The sequence below is a fragment of the Dermacentor silvarum genome, chromosome 2, assembly GCF_013339745.2.
Source record: "Dermacentor silvarum isolate Dsil-2018 chromosome 2, BIME_Dsil_1.4, whole genome shotgun sequence".
Taxonomy (NCBI): domain Eukaryota; kingdom Metazoa; phylum Arthropoda; class Arachnida; order Ixodida; family Ixodidae; genus Dermacentor; species Dermacentor silvarum.
The window spans coordinates 84,661,532-84,686,475 of record NC_051155.1 but is presented as its reverse complement, the minus strand read 5'-3'; the positions used below and the strand labels follow the sequence as shown (position 1 = coordinate 84,686,475).

Genomic DNA, 24,944 nt, shown 5'->3' with positions numbered 1-24,944 from the left:
GCGGTTTTCTCATGAAAGCATTCCTGCATTTTACATGTATTTGATAATCCGGCATCGAAGGTAGGCCCGAGCTAAAGCTTCCTCTTAAACAATGGATCACGCCAGTTTTATAGGAAACCCATGAAACAGAACCCTGACGTATACGCAAGACCGTGGCCACAGTGGTGTACAAATAAAAAGTCTGCTCAAGGAAAAAAAATATATATTCATCGGAAGCTTCGCGGGAGCCGTTATCTCGATCAGACATCTCTCCAGAATGCGGACGAGCTTTCTGGCGAAGTGTCTAGCAAAACCGTCGATTCATTGTCAGTAGAGCAAGTAGCTGGCCGTCTTCGAGATAACGCTGATACACAAGCGCGCTCGTTTCCAAGCTCCGAGGTGAAGCCACAGCTTCAGGGTGTGTTTCTTTTTATTGCGCTTTCTTTAGTTGTGCGTCATAGCATACGTCATAGCGGGAATTTCGAATTCTTTAAGGTCGATACGCCACGTGGTGGCGAAAAAAGGAAACTGTACGAAATGTCCCTAATTCCTGGTATTGGTGCGCTCAGGCTTTGCTACAGGTCGTTTGTCAACTCATTGAGAAGTCCACTTTACCTGCATCGAGAGAACTTGCGAGCCACAAGTGGTCGTGCGTTCAGGTGCCGCTGCCTCACTTGCGCCAGGGTTTCGTTTTGCCACCTGCCTCTCGAGTCTCTTCGAAGCTGGCGCCACCAAAGCCGAGAAAGTGAACAGCCAATTTGGCACCTACATGGCAGGCGTTTCGGGATAACTTGGGGTCCGGTGAGGTGAAAGCGGGACAAAACATTGTCTGGCACGCAAGCCGTAAAACAGCGGGACCATGGCGGTAAAAGTGGAACGTGTCCCACGGAAATCAGGACGTCTGATCACTTTACATCTGCAATTTTACCTCTGAAATTTATCGAAAGCCGGGCATTTCGTTGCAGCACTACACAACTTGCGAGAAATGACTCTGTTGTTGGTGCCCGCAAAGAAGGGCTTGAGGTTGAGCCTGTAGTATCTTAGAGTTGGGCAGTGGCACACGCGAAGTAATCATAAGCTGATAGTCAAAATGTTGAGTGATGAAGTGCAATATTTTTGTATAATAATGGTAATCACGTTCATCGAATGACGGTAATGAGAGAAAAAGACTGTGATGCTATGTATACTGCTGCCACAAATTTTTTTCAATATCGTAAAAACAGGGGCTCATAGATTATTCGACAGCTTCAATACCGCGTTCGTCAATTCGATATCATCATAAGAGGAGGCTACTCTGGTCATAATGCTGCGTAGTGATTTTACATATCTACATGACCGAGATTTCCCGCTTAAAAAATGTTGCCTCAAACCATGGCTCGTGCCATGTCCTTAGCTGGTCAGAGAAGAAGAGGAAGCTGTACGCGATGGAGTCAGTGTTGGAGTTCGTGGCTCTCAGAAACCAACCCGGTATTCAGACTATGGCCACCATCTTTTTCGTGAGTATATATGCGTATTTCTTCTTTACAGCGCGGCACAATTAAGCGGTATGATCGCGCTTTTCAAGTGTCCCAGTGGACGCTTATGCTTCAGGTGCGGCAGACAATGAATCATGTGAATTGAAGCATACGTTATCGAATGGTTGACGTGCCCATTTCCTTATAACACATTTAGAAAAAAAAAATACCTGATGTTTTCGGCTTTATGAGCTATTATCGAGTGTTCCTGGGCAATTGTATAATAATTAACGCGCACCTGGTAGCTGTTTACCGCGATGAAGCATGCAAACCTCCTCAGGGGCGTAGAATGGCTGAATGTCTTTGTTCATGAAAATAATTATGCAGATTCAACGCACCTCTTGGAGCCTATCCGAAGCGAAGCTTTCGTGAAGTGGTCAATCAAATGCTATAAACTTCCCCATCTAGTTATCCGTGTATTGCGGTAAAGGAAACTGGCGCCCGCGCGCGCGTCCTCGAGCACCCGTGCTACGCAATGCGACACACGCGATCATCTCGAGTAGTTAGTTGGTGTTGTCACGGAATAACTATACGTGTGACTCTGGCATAGTGTGAGAACACCAGGCTGCTGTGCCATGGAACCGAGGTTTCGCCGGGCCCATGATTCATCTTTTTTTAGCGAAGCTTTATAGGCGCACAAGTTTCGGCAGTGGTAGTGGTTGTGTCACGCTGAAAAGTGGGCTGATCCTGGCGATAGTGCAGAAAGGGTCCAATCCAAATGGCACATACCAAGGACAAAAAAGAGAGAAAGAAAGAGAGAGGGAAAGAGAAAGAAAGAGAGAGGGAAAGAGAAAGAAAGAAAGATAGTAAGAGAGAGAAAGAAAGAAAGAAAATCACCAGCCCTTCCCCTGTCGAGAAAATGGGGGTAAGCGAAGGTTGCCGTGTGTGTACTTGACCTACTACTTTCCCTTCCCTTTCCTACAACTTCGTTCCATTTTATTCTACTTTTGTTTCCCTTTCGTGCAACTTTCCCTTCCGTTGCGTTGTACGTTTCCACCCCTCGATGTATACATTTAATAAACGTTTATGTTTTCTTACCGTGACATGTCGTGAACTTTACGTTAGCCTGACCAAGGTCAGATACACACACGACAAGCTTCGCTGACCCCCATTTTCTCGACAGGGGAAGTGCTGGTGATTTTTTTTAAAGTGCGAACTAGTCTGGAAGGCAGCAGCAGCATCCCTCAGCCACAATTAGGAAATTACGCGACAGCTCGCACATAGTGCTTCGCTTAATAAAAATAATTTAAAGGGAAGAGCGAAAGGCCAGTGGTTCCAAATGTGCGCAAAACTGTAATGTAAAGTGGGAGATTACGTCAGGAACAAGTTTCTTATAACGGCAGCTAAGTGCTGTTTTATGCAAGGATTCCGAAAAAAAAAAGGCTGCAGCTTTTTCATCACTATTCGTTGGCGTTGGTCCATAGTGGCTGAAGTTTTCCGTGAATGTCCTTGTAAATCGGCAACTCGTTCGTCCTCCAAATACTGATCGACTTGAACAGGCAGTACGACTTTCGCTTAAAGGGTGAGGAAAGGAGCTGCTCTCGTTCTCTCCTCCTCCTCTGCTCTGATGATATAAGCAGACGATTGCCCAGTTGCATGCTGGCTAGCGCCTAAAAGGCAAGCCGTGCACAAACCACCCACTTGAAGGAAGCAGAGCCGGTTATGTTGAGCGGAAACATTTTTAGCACAATATTATGGACGATGTGTAGAATAATTTCTGCCATAATCGCTATCTTACGAGCGAATGATCTAATAGTTATTACTTCACAATTTTCACTTTCATTCTACTCCTGTAATTTCCACGTAGTTGCGACTCCTAAAATTACAACAACAGTTTCAAGATTTTCCGTCCCGAAATTTGCTCAGCAATGCATTAGCATTCCATTAGGAATGTCCCTCAACGCATTCCATGGCATTTTAGGACAGACAGAGTGCGCGGAGACTATAACCAGACCAATTTTTGGGATAACTATTTCGAATATAGTGCTAATCTTAGTGTCCGCGTTATGTCGACACGCTGTAAACACTACCCAGTTTAATCTGCGAATCTTTAAGTTCCTTTTTTTGTGCTCACAGTATTTAGAGAGAAATTTGAATAGTGGTGGCTTGTCTCCCAGCGGCTCACCCCGCTTTAGCACCCCTGTACCTTTCACAACGTATTGAACAATCGGGGGTCCGCTCCGCGAACACGCATTGCAATGCGACCTGCGCAGCCATTCCTACGGCTCTAAAATTGACACTTTTCCCGATGACTCACACAGATCATCGTGTGCAGCGAATCGATTAATTTAATCGCTGGCGCAGCAAGAAAAGAACAGGCTTCGCTAAAGCACGCGTTGGCGTTCATATCGCAGTCTTCTCAAATTACATTGGACATCCTGGTTATCTTCCGTTGTTGTGCCTTGCGAGGCTTCCCTTTCCGAAACCTTTATTCACTAAATGCATCTATTGAAAGCGTAAACCTATATATGCGCAATACGTATCTTATGTTATATTTGGTTATCTTCCTTTTTAGACTTTCCATAGCCTGTTCCTTATGGGACAGTTGTTTGCCATCATGGGCAGTACAGACGTCATGATGCACCTGAAGTTGGCCTCCATCGACACGTCAATTCTAGGTACGAACGACTGCAACGCCAACAGTGGGCCGGGATGCACGTCCTTCTAACGGAACATTGGAATAGAATTTGTTTACTCAATGATTACACTGTAGCGTTTGGACGGCACCTACGTCCTCTACTCACCAGATGTCAAGATTTAAGTTTGAGTGCAACGGAAGCTAATATCCTCCTAAGACCCCTTCTAGAATACATTGCACATTGCCTTAAACTTTTTTTTTTGAAATTCATTCGGAAGTGATTACGCCAAGTATTCCCTCTGGGCTTGAAGTACGGTGCATGTGTAACTGCAAAGAAGTTACTTCTGGTCACTTGCTTTCACGCAATTTATCAATAAATTGGTCTAGAACTCTGTATCGTCCCAGACGGCCGAAAACAACCTGTAGGTGTGTTTTGAAGTCACTGAAATTGCGCGAAAATACCGGAGGCAGCAGCAACATGGCAATATACTACATGTAGCTCCATCTTTATCTCAGCGTTTAAGCAATGAAATGCAGTTTTTACCGCAGTAAACGTGAGGAGATGATGGAGACAGTCATTTTTTCACGTACGTGGAGACACAGCTTTTGACATCTCATCGCGGTATTCAAATTTTAAAAATAGTTTTTTGAGTTCATAACTTAATATTAAACAATAAAAATGTCCTTGAAGAGCGATTATGTCGCATAGTTGTGTTCGGGTCTCAGGAGGATACAGCTTACCGTGGTAGCGAGGGGGGCTGTTGGTGATTCATGAGGAACACTTTTGATGCAGCGCGAAACGTAACAGGACACTGGAAGGCGCAAGTAAAAGTACAACACAGAGCGCTAGTTCTGTGTGTTGTCCTTTTACTTAGGCCTTCTTGTGTCCGGTTACGTTTCGCGCTGCATCAAAAAGTGTATAAGAACACATGACGGCTCCCACTAACGCACCAGAACTACAAATTTGCTGCCACTGATAACATTTGCGTTGCCGTTCAACGATGTATGTATGCTTTCGCTCATCATCTGCGCCGCAGTATGTAAGAGATGAAATGACTCGTTTATGGCGACTGCATCACGTACGAGCACTGAGGAAATACTGCAGGCGCCAGTCGAGACGTGTTACCGTGGAAATGTGGCGTCACAGCAAGCGCGATATTCAATCCCGTGAGTTAAACTTAAGCGGCACAAAACTAATTGGCGAAGAGATAGTGTAGCATGTTAATTATTCGCCGAGCATTCGAGGGAACGCTCACATAAAGCGTAAGTAGAGACAGGCGGCTTATTACTTGTGCATACTTTTTGGGGTTTTTTATCATAACTGGCGACCAAAGAAGCAAATACGAAGCCAGACACACCGTGCTGTAAATTCTATAACTAAAGCTAGATTGAGTAGGCAGACGCAGGGCAACCTTACCGAATCAGCTGAATGTACTACAGGTTCATTATCATCATTATCAGCAGCCTAATTTATGTCCACTGCAGGACGAAGGCCTCTGGCTGCGATCTCCAATTACCCCTCTCTTGTGCTAGCCGATTCCGATTGCCACTTGCAAATTTGCTAATTTCATCACCCCACCTAGTTTTCTGCCGTCCTCGACTGCGCTTTCGTCTTTTGGCGCCCAATCTGTAACTCCAATGGTCCACCGGTTATCGATCCAACGTATTACATGGCCTGCCGAGCTCCATTTTTTCCCTCTAATGTCAACTGGAATATCGGCTATCCCCCTTTGCTCTCTGATCCACATCACTCTCTTCCTGTCTCTTAACGTTACGCCTAATAGTTTTCGTTCCATTGCTATTTATGTGGTCCTTAAGTTGTTCTCGAGCTTCTTTGTTAACTTTGTAGTTTCTGCCCCATATGTTAGCACCGGTAGACGTTATGCTATAAGTTATGGGTCTCTTCTTTTAAAACTGCATTTTTTGGCGCGAACGCTGTAGGAATGCGACATGGTTGCGCAACTCGAGTAGCCGTCAGTAAGGCGATATGAAACTAACTAACGGATACTTATTTTTTTCTGACAGCTTCCACTCGGGGTCAATGTGCACATGTGGAGTGCGCTTGCGGCGCATCAATAACGGTTATAAACGGACACAGAAGTCAGGGAAAGAGGATAAGAATGCTTCACTCTAAAAATCTTAAGCATTATAAGTTTGGCCCAAGCCTACCAGTTGTTCAAGGGGGAGAATAGTTTTCAGAATTGCCGCAATTAGCCCCACAAACAGACTACCATTTGGCATAGCTGCAGCGCCAGCAATCATCAAGAAATTCATGGAGTCAACACTTATTCTGGGTGTTTGCATCTATCTTGATGATGTTATGGTGAGTGATGTCTCCAGGGGAGAACACGCAGCGCACTCAGAGTTAGTTGATGAAAATATAGCTAGCTCTTGCTTGCACGCGTGCGAGAATGAAAAAAAAAGTTACAAATGAAGTTTCTCGGACACAAAATTGATGCTGAGGTTGGCCATCCTACAGAAAACAGGGTGCGAGCATTGACCGTGGCACGATTTCCAACACGCAGGAAATGAAATCATTTTCAGAGCTATTAACGTTCCACGACCTGCTCGTAAAACATCGGGCTACTGTGGCCTGTACCAAATCCTTCAAAATTATTGAACAGCGGGCCTCCATTTGTGTGTTCTGAAATTCGCAAGTTTTCCAGCGACATCACAATCTCGTCAGTTGCAGCAACTCTTTACCACCCGGTGATGAACAGACAAGCCGAGCGCCTACGCGGCCGAGGTAAAAAACCCGCTTTCAAAGCATTAGACGGACTTCCCCTGTTTCGCGCGCGCAACAAAGTACTCCCTTTCCAATGGTGCCGGAGTTGGGCTTCCGCCTCCCACTGTCTTCGACGTAATAAACAAAGTTAAACAGAACATCTTGCGAGCCCAGTTGGACTCTTATTCAGGAAAAACACTAACTGCGCGAGGTGGGGAACTGACAGCACAGAGAGAGCGAACACGCTCAAGCTGTATCTTCGTGTTTCTTCACCGTGTCTTGTCCGTTCCCCGTCTCGCGCAATTTCTATCAGTCCAGTAATAAACTAACTATTGCCCATTACAGACTGCTTATGCATTTTAGACTGCCGTGAACACGCATATGTCTATGCGCCAACGACACTCACAAATGTAGCATGCCTTTAGAGCTTCAAAGCAAAATGCCAACACAGCGGAACTGCGGTACAAACGTTTAACAGTGGGAAAATAAAAATTAAATTCTGGAACTTTACGTGCCCAAAATACAATCTGATTATAAGGCAGGACACAGTCGGTAGGGGGGCTCTGGTTTAATTTTGACCACCTGAGGTTCTTCAACGTTCAATGCAGGCTGCAGTGGTGTCTGCATTTCCGCCAAATCGGAATACGGCCGGTGCCGTACCCGCGCCATCGAACCCAGTAGCGCCACGCCATGGCTTGCGGCGGGTGTCAACAGTTAGCAGTTTTGATAACTACGGAGGATGATACTGTAGCAGCGAAATACTGATAGCGACAAGTCATAAAGGAAGTCCTTGATCAAATAGAGCGGGTGAATAGGTAAACTTATGCCTCAATGACCCCTTTCGAGTCTTTCCTTTCCAATTTGTTTTCCATGTAGTTTTCTGTCGTTATAGTGTAGATATTGCGGCTCTATAGCCGTAAAACCTTATTTAGTCGCCAGTCACATGTTCCACATTTCAATATCTTCCCGTTTAAGTGTTGAGAGTGCATATTGAACTTCATTTACAGAGATGTGCTTGGTGCTCGTGCCGCGAATGCTGATGCTGTTCGCCACCATCGTCGTGGACCTGCTGCTCGTTATCGGCATTGAAGACGTACGTGTACACAGCATCACTCATTTGAGAATATATGTTGCTGACGGTTAAGTCCAAGATTAACTCGCGTATTCCTAAAGTATGCTCACTTGACGCTTCATGTGGAACATAAGAATTGTGGGAAAGTGCTGCGCGACTGGAGGCTAAACGGCCCTTTGGAAAAGTCTAGGCAATTGACCAGAGAAATATTTCCTAAGCAGGTGATGTTGGCCTGTGTTTAAAGAGACAAGTGACAAGTGCCAAGGTTTCACGCGCTTTTCGCGAATGCATAGCGCCTCATGCCCCTACAATTCTGGGCATGAGGTACTCTAGAAGCTTAGCTCTACCCCTGGGTGTGCGTCCGCTCGGCGCTTCTGTTTCCAAATTGGTCTTAATTAAATATAAATTGAATCCTAACAGAAAACTGCGTTTTGTTGGATATATTTTATTTAAACATCTGTTTTGCATTCCGTTACGCAGCGCCGTACAGACGTGCTCCAAGAGGAGGCGCTGTTCGTCTCGGGCGTCAAGCGTACCGCTTTTCTGGCGCATGCAGCAGGCATTTTTTGTGCAACGTGACGACGTATGTTCTCACGAGTCAGAAATGATTCGCAATAGTGGTAACATTCGGCAAACGAGGCAAATAAGTGGTAGTTGATAATTACTATTTTACCCTGTGATTACAACACTAAAGGAAGTTTGATCTCACACCGCATGTTGCTTTTAGAGGGGTATATATTTATTTTTATTTCAGCATACTGTCCATCCCAAATGGGGTCTTTACAGGGGTGGGTGCACCTAAAGAAACAAGAATCCATGATATAGCAGCTACGGAATGGCAAGCAGTTAGACAATACAAAGAATACAAATCTTTTTCTTTTAACCTAGATGAGCCCAGTCGGAGCAGAAAAAAAAATCGTATATGTGAGTTAAACAATCGAAAGCATATATCACCCACGTACTATCAAAATTACGTCAGTTTGGGGGCACTATAGTCAGCTCGGCCAGCTCTAGAAATTTCAAATGTTGTAGGCTGCATTGCAATTGAAGCATCTAGGCGCATTCCATTCCCGCCCTGCTTGGGGGAAAATGTAAAGTAAAAAGTGTTATTATGGCAAAATAATTCCTCAAGAGAGAGAGAAGGGGCTTGTGACGAGTGGTTCTGAAGTGGCTTATTTTGATGAAGTCTTCGGAGTTTATCCTAAATGAATTATGCAGAAGTAAGTATAGAAACTTCAAGCGATGTATCTGCGATCGGCTAGATATCAGTTGAAGTATGCTGAATCCTATCAATATACCAGCTTCATGAGACCTGGGAATTGCTTTAATAATAATTTCGCCAAGTTGTTTAAGAATTATTTTTTTTTCTCTGCTCGATTCGCTTACCTATGACACGTGGCAGCCGTTTGAGTTCAGAACCACTGTTTATTGATATGCAGCGCAACTTATTATACACGCCAGCTCATAGCATAAAGAGATTTATGCTTAACGCTTAACAGCGTATTCAAGCACGTCAGAGTAATCTCTACCCACATCCATTCAGCTTGTCGCTAACAAGCCAAGTGATGAAGCAGTGGTATAGAATTGCATGAATAATTTCGAAGAAAATTCTTATTGAAGTATTTAGGACTTCAGGGTGGTTTATCAGATCACAGGGACGATTTGACAGTTTATTTCTTGCTGCCGCGACGGAGAGCAAATAACACTGCGAATTAGATTCGAAGCGGGCAGCCTGGGCACTGCCATTACTTAGTCACGGCAACCGATGGAAGCCCGTCCGGTAAACGTACCGGAGCTCGGCAATCTCCGCGCATGCGCAGCCGCGGTGACCGGTATCGGTAACTGTAAGACGGAAACGCTACGTAAATACCTCTCATTAAAACGAAGAAACGGCCCAGACGCTCTTTTTTGTCGTTAGTTTTCACACGTCCTACGCACCCTAATTTTACTCTTGAGTGATTTAGCAATTCATTGAGATGGCAATTACTGGGCAAAAACCAGGAATAAGAGAAGCAAACGGAAAACGCGACGCGACGCTGGCAAGTCTCGCACACTGATACATGTTGACGCTTTTCTTTACTGAAGATAATGTGGAACCTGCCATCTGCATGAATGCAGTTGCGTCCGTTTCTGTAGTGCTTGATGAAAAAATAATCAAAATCGGTTGACACGGAGCGTAAGCTTTCACGTGTATTCGTAAACAGTCTGTAGCAGGCGCATTGATACTTATCTTGTGTAAGGGCTTTTGCTATGACGGAGGAAAAAGATTATTCTTCTGGCTTACCTTCGCAAAGAACGCTGAGCCCGCGTAAAATAATAAGTTCATGTACTTGGTTAGAATTCGTACGGAAAATTATTTGCAGGAACAAGAATGCACAGAAAGCACGAGCTGGAAGTCTATTTCAAGAATTTTGTATAATAACAAATCTGCCAATGCGCTTACATGTGGAACAAGTAGTTTGCAAAACATCAGTAAACGGGGCTAAAATTAACAAACAATTAATTTAGCGAAACATGTTTTCACGCACCAAAATCTCAGAAGCTATCTCTCGTGAAGCCCTGTCTCTCAGACAAGTCGTTATAAAAGTTCTGCTATGTTGCAATACTTTTCGTCGCTGTCTACATACTTTTTTGTTGAGATTCACTCGAATATCATGCAGAATGTTTGTAAGTGTATGGAGGACTGGCCGCCAGCATAATCTCAGAAAGACGTGGTCTCATAAAGCGCGCTCTTATAATTTGCGAAGCCTCACTGATTTACTTCCTCGCAATAATTTGCGGACGCGTAGCAAAAACAACGCCGATGCGTGCTGAAATATCTTATACAGGTCGCCAGCCACAGCACTGAGTGAAAGCAAGCTTTCGCTGCATTTTTTACGTAGTTGCGCATAGACTGTATTAGTGCGAATGTTTCTGGACAACCATCGTAAAATACATAAATGAACTGTTCACCAAGACGTGCGGCCACAGCTGGGCCGCCTAATTACGCATGTTGCTACACGCCATGTAACAGAGCTGTTTCCGCCCCGTACAGGATTCGCAATCGGCGATGAAGGTCTTCGTCAACTGGACAGCCTTAGATGTCCTCGTGGACTCCCTCATCTGCATAAGCGTCGTTGTGCTCAAGAGCAACCGACTCAACGTAAGCCGCTTCGAGACGTTCTTTAAAAATAAAATTGGCAGATACTGCGTCAGCGGAGCTTTGAATATGGCAAAATTAGTGAGCACGTGCGTAAAACCCACATGTATTCTGAGCTGTCGAGACAATAATCCCGTCTGTGCCTGCCCTGGTGTTGTAGTGGCTTTGGTGTGACGCTGCTAAGCCCGAGGTTGCGAGATGGAATCCGACCGCAGCGGCCGCATTTCGATGGGGGCAAAGTGCAAAAACACACCTGTGCCGTGCATTGGGTGGACGTTAAAGAACCCCGGCTGGTGAGAATTATCAGCGAGTCCCCCACTGCGGTGTGCCTTGTAATCACATCGCGGTTTTGACACGCAAAACCCCACGATTCAATAATCCCGTCGGCAATGCTGTCATATGGAAATGCCAGTATGAATGCCGCTAATTCCATTTTTGGTATTATTTGTATTAGAAATATTCTAAATGACTTGCGCGCATCTTTCATAAAAATTGTACAAGAATGTAAAAAAATTAATTCTGGGGTTTTACGTAAGCAAAATATGATTGTGAGGCACGCCGTAGTGGGGGACTCAGCAATAATGTTGAACAACTGAGTTTTTTTTTAGGTAGAGTATGCACTCAATGTACGGTACGCAACTGTTTTTGCATTTCACCTCCATCGAAATGCGGCCTTCGTAACCGAGATTCGATCTCGCGACCTCGGGCTTAGCAGCACAACACTAATGTCACTGCGCCACCACGGCGGGTTAAAAAAATATACCCAATTTCTGCAATAATTTTTGTATACACACATCGCGAATGGAATTTTAAATTTCTTTGCCACACCTTGCCGATTAAGTGTGCCGTGCTGTCATCTTACGTTATGGGATCTGCCTAGCGAAATAAAGTGGTGCGGTTAAAAAGGTCGCAATTTCGCCCGAAAGTCGAAGCGTTGGTTGCGATAGTAAATTAGAGTACAGCTATACGAAGTAACGATAGCACTTTTAGCGACCGTATAAGTTTGTAAACATTAACTTACTAACTGAATTAAGAAGCATCGTGTCACCGCGCGCACAGGCGAATATCAGCACATCTCACTCGACGACCGCTGACACTCGCTTTCAAGACGCTGGCGTGAGGAAGCGCGGCTGCAGCAGCGAACAAAGCGACCTTCATGCTGTCTATCGCTTCAACGCCAACTAAGCGGCAAGAACACACCGCACACGAAGCTATCCACCCTCGGCGCGCGTAGACTCTGTACTCATCGCAGATAGCTTTGAGCAGGGGCCCGTGCCATACGAAAACCCTATCCCCACCCTCCTCCAAGTGCCTTGAGCGCGATGAAACACGGCGTCCTTCCTCACCGTTGTCCGAGCTAGCTCGAGCAACCATCTTCGACTCACCCTCGCAAGCTTTCACGCGCACCCACCGCATACGGCGGGCGGCCACAATGTTATCGCACATGGACTTTATACAGAACATCACGGCAATGCGACAACAATGGCGGAAATGCGCCTGGAATGCCCGTATAATTGCTATCGCAAAAAAACCAATTACGTTGCATTTGCGAAAATATTAGTTTAATTTATTATTGCCCTAGATTTAGGACAGTTGGCCGTAAACATACAAAAATAATCTCCAACTACAAAAATCATACACACTCAAAGTCCTTGCAGCCTTGAGTTTTACAGCGAAGCTGTTAAGGGCTCCTTCCCCCAGGATCATGTCCGCATGTAAAAAAACCCATCATCATCAGCATTTCGGCTCCATGTGCGTGGCGGTTTCCTGCCAGTTGTGCCTTAGCACAGCTGTCAAAACGGATGACTAACATGACTGAATGGTCGTGACATTAATAACATCACATGCTTGTCAGTTACGTCACGATTAACGATAATAAAATCACGTGTGGTGCATACCCGCATTGGATATGCGGGTATGAGCCAGGGACAAGAAAGAAAGAAGAAAGAAAGGAAGGAAAGGAAGAAATAAAGAAACAGAAAAAGGAAGAGAGAGAAAAAAGTTGTCGCAGTTTCACCTGAAAGGCGAAGCATCAATTGCGATAGCAAACTTGTAGAGAGCTATACGGAGTAATGATATTAGCTTTATCAGCTGTATAAACTTGGACATGCAGCAACATCGGCAACACGCAGAACTGTTGAAGACGCCATCGGCGTTTTGCCCGCGTTCGCTCAAAATGCGTGCGGCGTTGGTGACTGTTGCCGGAGCCTCTGATATAAATAGGCACTGCGTGCCGCAGCTAAACGTCGCCTCCCTTCCCTCCCCCTCCCCCACGGCCTCTCGCTCGTCGAAAGAAGGCGCGTTTGCTCTACATACATGGTGATTGTGAAGGAGAACAGAGACGCCTACTTTTGCAGCCCTTAAGCGAGCACGGCGCAGAACGCGCGTTTGTTCTCCGCCGTGCGTTCACTCCCCGTGAAAGACGCGCCCCTCGCGCCCTTTCACTCGCACATACAGCGTTCGGCGCGCGGCGACGATTTCTTCTCCAAATGACGTCATACGGAACCTCACGGCGACGGCGACGGCGACGGCGACGGCTACGGCGACGGCGACGGCGACGCCGACGGCAGAAATCTGCTTTTGAGTGTCCATATAATTGCTATCGCAATAAAAGAAAGAATTTACGTGTGGCTCATACCCGCGTTGGATATGTGGGTATGAGCGGCCGAGAGCAGGAGCGCGGGAGATCTCACAGGATCCTGACGCTGCCGTGCAGGGTACCGCGGCTATGAGCGCTGTGGCTCATACGCTAGTCTATGACGATGAGGCGGACTTGGCGCAGCAAACGCACTACTTGGCCATCACGCCTGGCGAAAACAAGACGCCGATGTCCTTGCTCCTTGACCTATTCTTCTTTCTGGGGTTTACGTGCCATGACCAGTTCTGATTGTGAGGCACGCTGTAGTGGACGGCTCCGGAATCATTTTGACCACCTGGGGTTCTTTTACGTGCACTCCAACGCAAACGCGCGGGCGTTTTTGCATTTCACCTCCGCCGAAATGCGGCCGCCGTGGTCTGGATTTGATCCCGCAACCTCGTGCTCAGCAGCGCGACGCCTTAGCAAACTGAGCCACCGCGACGGGTTGCTCATTGACGAACATGCCGAAGACTCTCAATATATATAATAATATATATATATATATATATATATATATATATAAATTTACTATAGCAATATTTACTACAGAAGACCCAGCATAGTCAAAGCTTAGCTGGCTTCCATCTTCACAGTAGTGGAAGGGCCCTTACTTTTAGGGGCGAAGCTCCTTATAGCGGCACCCGTTCCGTCCCCGTCGTCGTAGTAGTAGTGTGTAACCAGTCTGAGAAAAATGAGAAGAAAAATTCTGAAGTTGTGTCCGTAGCGCGGAATCGAACCAGGGACCCCTCGCTTCCGAGCGCGCGGCGTTAGCCCACTACGCCACGAAGCGGACATGGACACACGCACCACGATGGCAATAAATACCCAACATTAACGAAAGGCCGCGTTTCTAGCGCGTTTCTAACGCGTTTGTGCTAGCGCGTTACGGCCCGTGTAAGAAGCTGGTGTAAGACGCTGTGGCCTCTCCGCCTTACCTTCAACGCGTTTCGAACGCGCTGCCCAAAGCGGTGGCAAGTCAAGTTCAAATCGAGGAGCGTTTATGAAAACGGGGGGTATACTCTCTCAGCAGTCATGTGATGGCGTCGGCAAACGCGGTGCACGTTCCGGCATGTGTAAATGGCTGCGTAAGACGCTGTGGCCGCTCCCCCTTACTAGAGAGTACTGCACGTTTATAACGCGTTTGTGCTAGCGTCCCCTTAAGCGGGAGATCCGATGATTCCCTCCGGAGCTTTGCCCACTCATCATCATTCACCCCGTGGATATGCTGTGATTTTTTTAGATCACCGGTCTTCGGCGCCCATTCCTGCGTCCAGAGTCGGCGTTGTCCAGCGGAGTAACCGAACGAACGAGCACAGCGAACGCGGCGCGTAGTGGGGGATGGAAAAAAATGTCACAGTTTCGCCCTAAGGGCGAAGCAATGAATGCGATAGCAACACAGCAATGTCATACGAAGTAAGGTGAGCGGCTTTGGTAGCAACAACACGCAGAACTGTTGTCGACGCCATCGGCGTTTTGCCCGCGTTAGCTCAAAATGCGTGCGGCGTTGGTGACTGTTGCTGGAGCCTCTGATATAAATAGGCACTTGGTGCCGCAGCTAAACGTCGCCTCCCTTCCCTCCCCCTCCCCCACGGCCTCTCGCGCGTCCGAAGAAGGCGCGTTTGCTCTACATATATGGTGATTGTAAAGGAGAAAAGAGACGCCTACTTCTGCAGCCCTTAAGCGAGCACGGCGCAGAACGCGCGTTTGTTCTCCGCCGTGCGTTCACTCCCCGTGAAAGACGCGCCCCTCGCGCCCTTTCACTCGCACATACAGCGTTCGGCGCGCGGCGACGATTTCATCTCCAAATGACGTCATACGGAACCTCACGGCGACGGCGACGGCGACGGCGACGGCGACGCCGACGGCAGAAATCTGCTTTTGAGTGTCCATATAATTGCTATCGCAATAAAAAGCGGCGAGAGCAAAGAGGCGCGAAGGGGAAAGCGGAGAGAGCGGCACAGCGGAACCATTATGTTCACACTGGGGAATCCGGCGTCTACAGCGAACGGATTTCTCCTGCCGCCGAAATTCTCGTCGTTCATACTGCTTGCCTACCGCGCCGCCGGAACGTCGGCCAGACGCCTTGTGGCGTCGCAGACCCTACCCCGCAGCAGCATGGAGCTTTGACAGGCGTTTCACTCTGCTGCATCTAGTTTTCATACTCGGTGATAGAAACAGTGATTTTGTCAACAAAATGCAGTCAACTAAATGGAGAAAGCATGACAGAAACGATGCGAACGACGCAACAAAGACGGTGCGTCGAGCAGACGACAGCTACTCAGCCTGTGAGCTCGCCTCAGCCTATGGGCGCTTGCCAAGGCGTTCGCTGGACTCACTCCGCCTTTCTATACACTCTATTGAAACTACGCACTTATCTCCTCTCGTGTAGAGTTGGCATGTTTTTATTTTGCGGCTCTTCGTCACTGCTTGCAACGACGATGATGCTAAGCCTGCTGGCATACACCTTGCTGGCGATGCACGACGCGTAGAAGCATTCGCCAAAGCAACGACGCCAGCGGTGGCGGGGGGTTCGTCCTGCAAGACCGCGAGAAGCTGGGTCAGGCCACTTTGTCAGGTCACGTTGTGCTTCACATGGTGCTTGTCGAAAACGATGGGGTGGACACGCACCTATTCGATGAGCGTTTCCGATGTCGCGACGAGCCTTGAAGACTGCGACATGACGAGCGCTTCGGACTTGGCCGCCATCTTTCGAATTTCTCACTCGCGCTCCGATTGGCCCGCGGTGAGGGAATCCGGCGGCAGCTGCCGCAAAAATCGGTCCAGGAGCGATCGGCGCGGAAAGGGCTATTCCGGCGGATCTCGCCGCCGCCGAACTGGGTTCCGCGCCGCTCCAGACGCCGAATGTCTCAGTGTGAACGCGCCCTTAGGCAGAAAGCGGAGAAGGGTATGTCGAAAGCGTGAGAAGAAACATTGGCCGTACATCTGCTTGCTCCGCTGCAAATGACGTCGAAAGACGATAGTCGTCTGCCGACCCTCATACGTAACACCATCTCTTTTCCCCCCTTCCACACCTCACGCTCTTCCCCTCCCCTCTCACTCCTCCCATGATGGAGGCAATGGAGGGTTTGCTGAATTCAATTCAAATTTCCCGCGTTCGCCTTGCACTCGCGCCATCTGTTGGGACATTTTATTACTGTTGGCTTTAAGCCGGCTACACAGGCGCGGCTTCAGTCGGCTTGTTTTACGCGTAGCGTCTCTTCGAGGCCTTCTCTAACACGTTGATTTTTTTCATTTGCAGCGTTTCATTTTCCATTTCTTTCTGTCTCTCTCTTTCTCTCTATCTGTTTCTCTTTCTCTCTTTCTTTAAATGTCTCTGTGTCTATCTCGCTCTCATTTTCTCTTTTTCTCGCCCATAGCAAGTTCTATTACAATCGTTGGTACACCGCAATCATATGGTTCCCGTAAATGCATGTTCTACAAGCGTCGCCTAATATGTCGATGCTGGTCGCCCAATATTTTGCGATTTTACTCTACTTGATTGCAAATTGCGCTTTCGTGCATTTACGCGCCAACAAATTCGAATGAACGGAATTTATTTTTTCGATGTCTTGAACAACATCTTAAAACAGATAGATTTATAATAGCACTTGGCGACTTTAACTGCGTACTGTCAGCACGTGACAAAACCAGTCCTACTCCCTACAGAGAAAGCAGTAATGACATTCTTGATCAAATCATTGAAGAACACCTCTTGGAGGATGTGGGAGAGTGTTTGGGATTAAATGCATGCGCGCGATTCATGCACTTCCAAGGATTTAGCCATGCGCGGCTTGACCGAGCGTATGTATCCGCAGAGTTGTTAGCTTTCTGCCGCGAGTATTGAGTAGCACACGTTTCTTTTACTGACCACAGTCTAGTCAAATTCGATATTGGTAAATTGAAACAAAGAAGCAAATTCAAATGGGAAAATTGGAAGTTTACCGACAAACTACTGCATAATGACGTTTTTTCAGCGCGTATAAATGAAGCTGTTCAAGAATTGCTCACCAACGACGAGACTACTCTGAGGGAACAGTGGGATCCGTTCAAACAAGGGGTAAAATTAAAAGCACTTGAATCTACGAGTAGAATACAGCACGAAAAAAGGACAGAAGAAAAAACTCTTCATGAATGTTTGGGCATTCTAATAGCTGAAGAATGCCAACAACCGGGAATGTTTAAAGACGACATTCTAGCCGTGAAGAAAAAGCTAGAAGCAATTGACGAGAACCGTTACCGTGGAGCAATATTGAGAGCAAGGGCTGAACGAATGGTGGCCGGTGAGACACCCACCAAACGACCCTTTGGCATAAAGAAAAAAAAACGTGCCCATATAAACCAAATTTCGGAAATTGAATGGCAAGGAGTAATCTGCGTAGAAAAGGCTGACATTCAACGAGCTTTTTACGATTATTATAATAACGTCTTTGCTCATATCTCAGGCAATATTGAAGCGTTTAAAAATGAATTTTTGCATTCGATACCAAGCATTGATGATGACGCTAAAGATCTATGGGAAATGCCTATCTCGATTGAAGAAGTGAAAATGGCAATTGATGAGCTCAATCCTAACAAATCACCTGGTCCCGATGGGCTGACCGCAGCGTTTTATAAATCAATCAAACATAGCGTTGCTACTATTTTGACTTCATTATTTAATAACACTTAAGACGTAGGTCTCCTGCCGTCGTCATTCCTAACTTCATATACTGTCTTGATTCCCAAAACAAAGGACGCCAGGCTCCTGAGACAGATTTCTTCGTACAGACCAATAGCGCTTACAAATGTCGATTACAAAATTTATATGAAGGTATTGGCTGAAAGATTGCAAATGGTCACAAACGAATTGGTTGGAGAATATCAAACGTGTGGAATTAAAGGTCGCACAATATTAACGAATATTCACAAGGCCAGGTGCGTGCTCGAATGTTGTGATACAACAGGCGAAGGAATCGCAATGATACAACTTCATTTAGACAAAAACTTTTGATAGAGTGCCTCACGATGTACTCCTGTGTATATTGCAGAATGTAAAGGTTGGTTCTATCATAAGAGAAGGTGTTGGCATGGCGTACAGAGGTTGCACAACACGGATTATTGTTAATAAAATAGTGGGAGAGCGCATCAAAGTGAACCGTTCTGTACGCCAGGGATGTCCCCTCTCCTCTCTACTATTTTGCTTGTACGTTGAGCCATTTTGTCTAAGCGTGATCAATAGCACCAACGTTCGAGGTTTCCGTCTGCACGCAATTGAAGTACGACTTCTTGCATACGCTGACGATATTGCTGTATTCTGTTCGAACCAAGAAAGCGTTCTAAAATTTGTGAACATTGCAAAACATTTTGTAGAGTCAGCGGCAGCGCTATAAGCTGGTGAAAGATCTTGGGGTTCCGGCATGGCCATTGGCTATCAACCCCAAGTATTTTCGCAAACATGTCTTGGGTGACTACGCCAGTTAAATACTTAGGTGTACCTTTGCAGCATTATAGAGACAGTGAACACTATTGGCGTGGAGAAGTTGCCACAATACGAAAAAGCTCTGAGCGTTTTAAAGGCTTTAACCTATCCATATTTGCACGCACCACAATTTGCAACTTGTTCCTAATTAGCAAGCTGTGGTACGTGCTGCAAGTATTACATTGCTCATGCGTTAACATTTAAAAATTACATAGTGCTTTTGCTGTTTTTGTCTGGGGATCCACGTGGGAAAGAACTAAACGAACAAGTATTTTTACACGTGTCCGCCTAGGAGGACTTGGCCTTTCACATCTGTATCTTAGAGAGCTGGTGAATCGTTTTATGCTTTTTCGCAATGCTACCGACCCTTTTTATAAAACAGGGTCGGTTCGTATACGAACTGTGCGCCAAGTGAGGTAGGTAGACATCTGCCAAACTTAATTGTGCGGTCGGAATGTATGCCAGGTAGCATATTTGGGTATATGAGAGAAGTGTACCTTTCGTTTCGTATTTTGCAAAATCATTTCTCCCTAGAATACCGCTGTGGCGTATCGCGGAAAAAACTGTACAAAGACTTATGTGATGTATTTCTTCTCACTACCCTGTATAGAATCCAATACAATGATGATCCAGGTAAAGATATCTTAAAAAGGGTAAAAAACATGCCTGTTAGGGGAGGTGTCAAAAGCTTCTTTTTCAAACTGCATACTAATACGCTAAAAGTAAAAACATACATGGAAGAAAAAGGAATGTTTGTACCTTGGGGCAATCACTGTTTCATATGTAGGAAACCTGAGACAATTGAACACGTTTTCCTAGATTGTTGCGGAGGTTACTTCTTTTGGGATATTCTTCAAAGAACCTTAAAAAAGACTTACCAGTAGATAGCAATGGCATTAGATTTTTACCGGTCAATAACGACGAAGCCTTTCCATTCGACATGATAACGCTCCTGGGCCTACATAGTATTTGTTTGTCAAGAATGGCCGATCGTAATCCAGATCTTGACGCGAGGCCAATAAGGAGTTACTTTTGCGAATATGTAAGCAGAATGATTCAAGTGTACGAACTTCATGAACCCCAACCAGACTGGCTTCCTAGGTTAGAAGGGCTGATGTGCATGCCCGAGTTTTGATTGTTCCCCTTTTCAGCCCTTGATGGGCTGCTATCATTGTACACCGTATTTCTGTGCGAATTGAATAAAGGCGATAAAGAAAGAAAAAGAGGGTGTTTAGCCTAGTGGTTATGGCGCTCGCCTTCGCACTCTGGGTACCCGCGTTCGAATCCCGCCTTGCCAAGAGAGTTTTATTTATTTATTTATTACTCGCTTTCTGTCTGCCTTTATTTCTTTCTCCCTCTGTGCCTCCTCTCGTTATGCTTGGTTTTGGCCGTGCGATTGAATCGGGTGACAGACAAAGTTTTTCGCGCCGAAGTAGGCCAAGAAACACTATCGTCTGTAAAAGCCTAGTGCGGCGACGATAGATACTACGATGCCAGAGTAGCGCGCGTCGTCTGGGAGGTCTGTCGGCAGCTGTTGTGAATCGCGCCAACGCGTCACCCGCGCGCTGGCTCTCGTGATCTCTAGGTTGGCGATGCAGTCTGGAGGATTAGTGAGACAAGATTAGCGAGGCACGCTTGCAACGTGCCGCACGAGACCGATTGGCCGCGCCAGCCAATATATCGCGAAATGAAAACACGCATAGAGCTGCCCTCAAATTTTGCATTACGGCGTATCCTAATCGTTGGTAAATTTTTTTTACGATACCGAGATAAGCAGTTAATCCAAGGAAGTTGTTTTCGCTAACTGCTCTCTTCGCTGCTACTGCACGCGCTTTATCTTCAATCTGGCTTGTGATAAAGGTTCTCACTCGGTCTAGCGTGCATTCTCTCAGTTCTTTTCTGCGAGCTTCGTCTTCACCCGGAGTTTGTTCACTCCAATGTTTGCATATAGTTACACCAATTATAATTGCTACAATTTCTCGGAAATTACGTAACATCAGTAGATGGTATTCTCTCGACATTAAAAACTTTGCCTCTATGACGGCTTCTGCTTGTGCATGATTACCGCTCGGAGCGGGCAAAATAAGTCGTAGGTTACATTAGGTTATTTATGTTACTAACATGGTTTTTGGGATTGGTCCAGTTATTGTATTAAACGAGACAGTGGGGAAATGGAGAGGGTGCGCTACGATGTTGAAAAGCACAACGTTTCGAATTAGCGGCTGATTCCCTTCGCACGAACGCGTAATAAGTTGGGGAAACTACTTTTCGCGCGCATTTTCTGCACTTCCAAACAACCACTTGTTCTGCTGTGCACGTACATTAATGTCAAACGATTACAACATAAAAATGTCCTTAAGATAGTATAATATTTGGCAGAAATTGCTCGCTGACAAGCAGGAAAATCGAAATCTGTTTAATGTTGTTGACGGAAAATCGTAAAGAGCCATCAGATATTTTCTTACTGCTCATGGCCGACTGCGCGTGCATCTTCTTAGATAAAAGCGATTCTCAAAGTGACCACAATTAACAGTACAACTACAGCAATTGAAGTAATGCAAACAATAAAGTCAACTTTGTTCAACCCAGCATTGTCTCGAAATTCTAAAACAAAAGAAAAAAAGTTAAGCAATTTTTGTGCACCCATCTTCTACAAAGCAACCCTCGCGCTTACGCGAGGGTTTCTGATTCAAGAAGAAAAAAAAACATTAGGCTAGTGGCCCTACATCAGTGAATAATGTCTTGCATTTAATTTTGCTTCTTTTATCTTTACTTCTTAGGAAGTTCTAAGCATGCGTTGTCGACTGCAGTCATGTCGACGTTCTTGTTGGTTGCTCCTGAGCACCACCTCTTTAGCAAGGACACCTCGCCGAGTGATAACACTGTGCGTTATAAATAATTAAGTTATAACCGCCTAGGCTGATATGGTTTTAATTCCCTGAGGTGTTATTCCCGGTTTGATTCCCGACAGCGGCAGCCACATTGTGATGGGAGCTGAATGCAAAAACGATAGTGTATGTAAACAGTTTGGAATTGAATCAGAGCCCCTATCTACGGCGGCACTCCTACTCTATGAGTTTTGCTTTAAAACGTTAAACCCCCCTGATTGGATTGCCGCTAAAGACCGTGCTGTTGCTCGTTGATCGTCACTTCGGGCGCACGTCGATACAATGCGCTTTGATGAAGCCTGTTTTTTCTGGGTTCAAGTATTGCGGTGCCACCTAGCGTGCACTTGGCAAATGATGGCTGAATAGACACAAAGCACACAAGGGGCTTCGTACAAGTTGACAGTAAACACTGCTAACACATTACCTATCACAAGTAAAGTTTAGCTTGGTTATACACCTCCTAGCAGCATAGAACAAAGATTTGGTTTCAGACAAGAAGCTTTACCAAACAGCACGGGTATTAAGTATAACATGTTAGTGGGACTAGACTAAACCACTTTATTTGTAATGCGTAAGCTGAGAGTCCTCCAGACAAAAGGCTGTCGCTGCGAGTTTGAGACTACCTGGGGCAGTGCAGACACCAGTATTGGTGGGACATTCAGTGAACATGCAAAATATTCGAAAACACAAACTTCACACCAGTACATATTTTGAAACGATACAGACATTACATAAACCTGAATAGGAAAACGATATAGCTCTGGTAGTTATGACATGCAACTTTGCAAATACCTTCACCACACACAAATGTTTCAAATGAAATGTAGAATATACAGTAAACAATGAAATTGCTGAAATTGATAATCGGATGCTGATAAAAATTTCGCATTGCAGACGTCAACAAAGAGTGGGTATCAAAATGCGTTGCATAACAATGGAAGGAGGATTATGACTCGGTCATATTCGCTAGCAAAATTGTATTCATGCCTAAGGATATTCATATGAACCTTTGTATTTTGTGCTTTCCAGGTTAAAATACTCCTGGGCCTCCTCGGAGCCTACAGCACTTTCCTGGTTGCAAAGGTAAGAACACGTTGACACGGGAGAACGATTTCGATGACTGAGCCATTAGAGTTTCGTTTAACAAATTTTGTTTGACGTGTATAATTATTCATTTGTAGTCATTCTCCAGCATAACGTGGTCAGCGAGAATGGCATGAAATTTGAGTTAGAAGTTAATCATAAATGCTGCAGTATAAATTTACGTGTTGTAGATGGTGGTGCTTAAGCAACGCATACACGTGCTCACCAAAATAGCATCACCAGCGCTCTTGGTTCTATATTCGTATCGCGATATTGCGGTGCATTATGCCACAGTACTTTTGTGCTGGGCGAACACATTGCGGTATAAGGAACGTATGCCAAAGCTTGCCGTGTAATTGGTGTTTTTACACCGACCCTGCTTTAAGGTAGTGTCAGCCTTTGATAGGACCAGCGCTTCTTGGTAAATTTAGCGATGTGAGAATCAATATGGCCGTCCGCCAAGAGGAAAGGCCAGACCGTAACCCAGACAGGTCAAACTGCTCAGAATGGATGGTGCCGTGCAATATTCCCATTTCTTCAATAAAGTCTGCCACCAGCAATAAAAAATATCAGATCTATCTGAAAAGTATCGGCCTTTACTTTATTTTAGGAGAACATATAAATTTCAGGTTGGCCACAGTGCACCGTGACATCTGGAGGGTCCGCTAGGTGTTCATTCTGAAAATGATACGAGTTATCCAATGACTTACCCCATGAGCCAAGTTGGCATGAAAAGAAAACGATTAGATCCGGACATAGATACATACCAAAGAGCACATGACGTATTCTAACAATGCTAATGACATTAAAAGATGAGCAGTCTTTGTCGCCGAAAGCTCGTGACGGCAACTTTTTTTCTTGGGTATTATATAATATAACATAATATGTCATCTGGACACTTATATTATTGTAGTGATACTTGCCCAAATGTACAGAAGAAAACGTAGAGGTCGTAGATATGTAGTCTACAGCGATACGTAGCAGGAGATGGAAAAGTCTGCGGATCTCGGAGGAAAACAGCTATGTTTGACGGTCATGTACTGTCCGTATCAATCAATTATAACAGTGTTTTCAAAAACGCATTTATGTGCACTCGCTTGAGTTTTTGGGTTGCTATAATTGCTCATGTGTTGCTTCCGGACTTAAAACTCCGTGATACAATTTCATTCGAAGTCTCTGGGAAGTGCAGGTTCCTGGTAAATTATTGTCTTGTAGTGTTGCTGCCGTGGCACTCCATTCTGCTTTAGAACCTAACACAGGGAATTCAATGGTTTTTCAATGCAGGGAGCATGCGCCTACCAAGTTCGCAAATATGCTCGAGCAAGATTAGAGAACTCGTCGCCGAAAGCGGGAGAGCACGAGGAACACCGCAGCGACGACATGGAAGCGACGACCAGCTTCATCAAAAGCGTCCCCACATCCGACTCTGCGGCCTCATCGCCGTTAGATCCGCTCCACCGTCGGCTGTCAAGGGTCGCGAACACGACCTTGGAGACTCCATAACCTTGGAGGAAGCGCACTGAGGGCGACGGCGTCGCTCACTACTCTATGCACAGTAAATGCGGTTCGAAGCTTATATGAATACAATGAAAAAACAGTGTAAGGTCAACGTAATGTCCACTGACGTGGTTGAGGAAGTTCAGAACCACGTTTGTCACCAATAAACTTTCATTTTGAAGGCAACATCGACCGTATTTCTTCCCTCAAAAAACTTTTGAATTCTTATAGCGTCTTGTAAAAAGACCTTGTTCACGAATGTTATGGCGTAAGTGAAGTTGCGCGCCAATGTTTGACAAGATAAAATGAAAGGAAGGCAGGAAATGCATGTCTGACGCGCAGGATGATACTCCGACCTTTATTTTAAGAGTGG

General features: G+C 45.7%; 1 protein-coding gene across 1 annotated transcript; it reads left to right on the top strand.

Moving 5' to 3' along the window:
• The first annotated feature begins 1,377 nt into the window (after nt 1-1,377).
• Nucleotides 1,378-24,712, top strand: LOC125943642 (uncharacterized). Its single transcript, XM_049663095.1, has 6 exons — nt 1,378-1,475; nt 4,009-4,111; nt 7,804-7,889; nt 10,903-11,010; nt 23,021-23,074; nt 24,359-24,712. The coding sequence occupies exons 1-6, from the start codon at nt 1,404-1,406 to the stop codon at nt 24,575-24,577; spliced, it is 642 nt and encodes a 213-aa protein (XP_049519052.1). The 5' UTR covers nt 1,378-1,403; the 3' UTR covers nt 24,578-24,712.
• Nucleotides 24,713-24,944: the final 232 nt, after the last annotated feature.

Excerpts from the sequence above, each read along its gene's own strand:
- LOC125943642 (XM_049663095.1), top strand. The coding sequence starts at position 1,404 with ATGGAGTCAGTGTTGGAGTTCGTGGCTCTCAGAAACCAACCCGGTATT. Across the intron at positions 4,112-7,803 it reads CATCGACACGTCAATTCTAG|AGATGTGCTTGGTGCTCGTG; the intron begins GTACGAACGACT and ends CTTCATTTACAG. Across the intron at positions 7,890-10,902 it reads TCGTTATCGGCATTGAAGAC|GATTCGCAATCGGCGATGAA; the intron begins GTACGTGTACAC and ends CGCCCCGTACAG.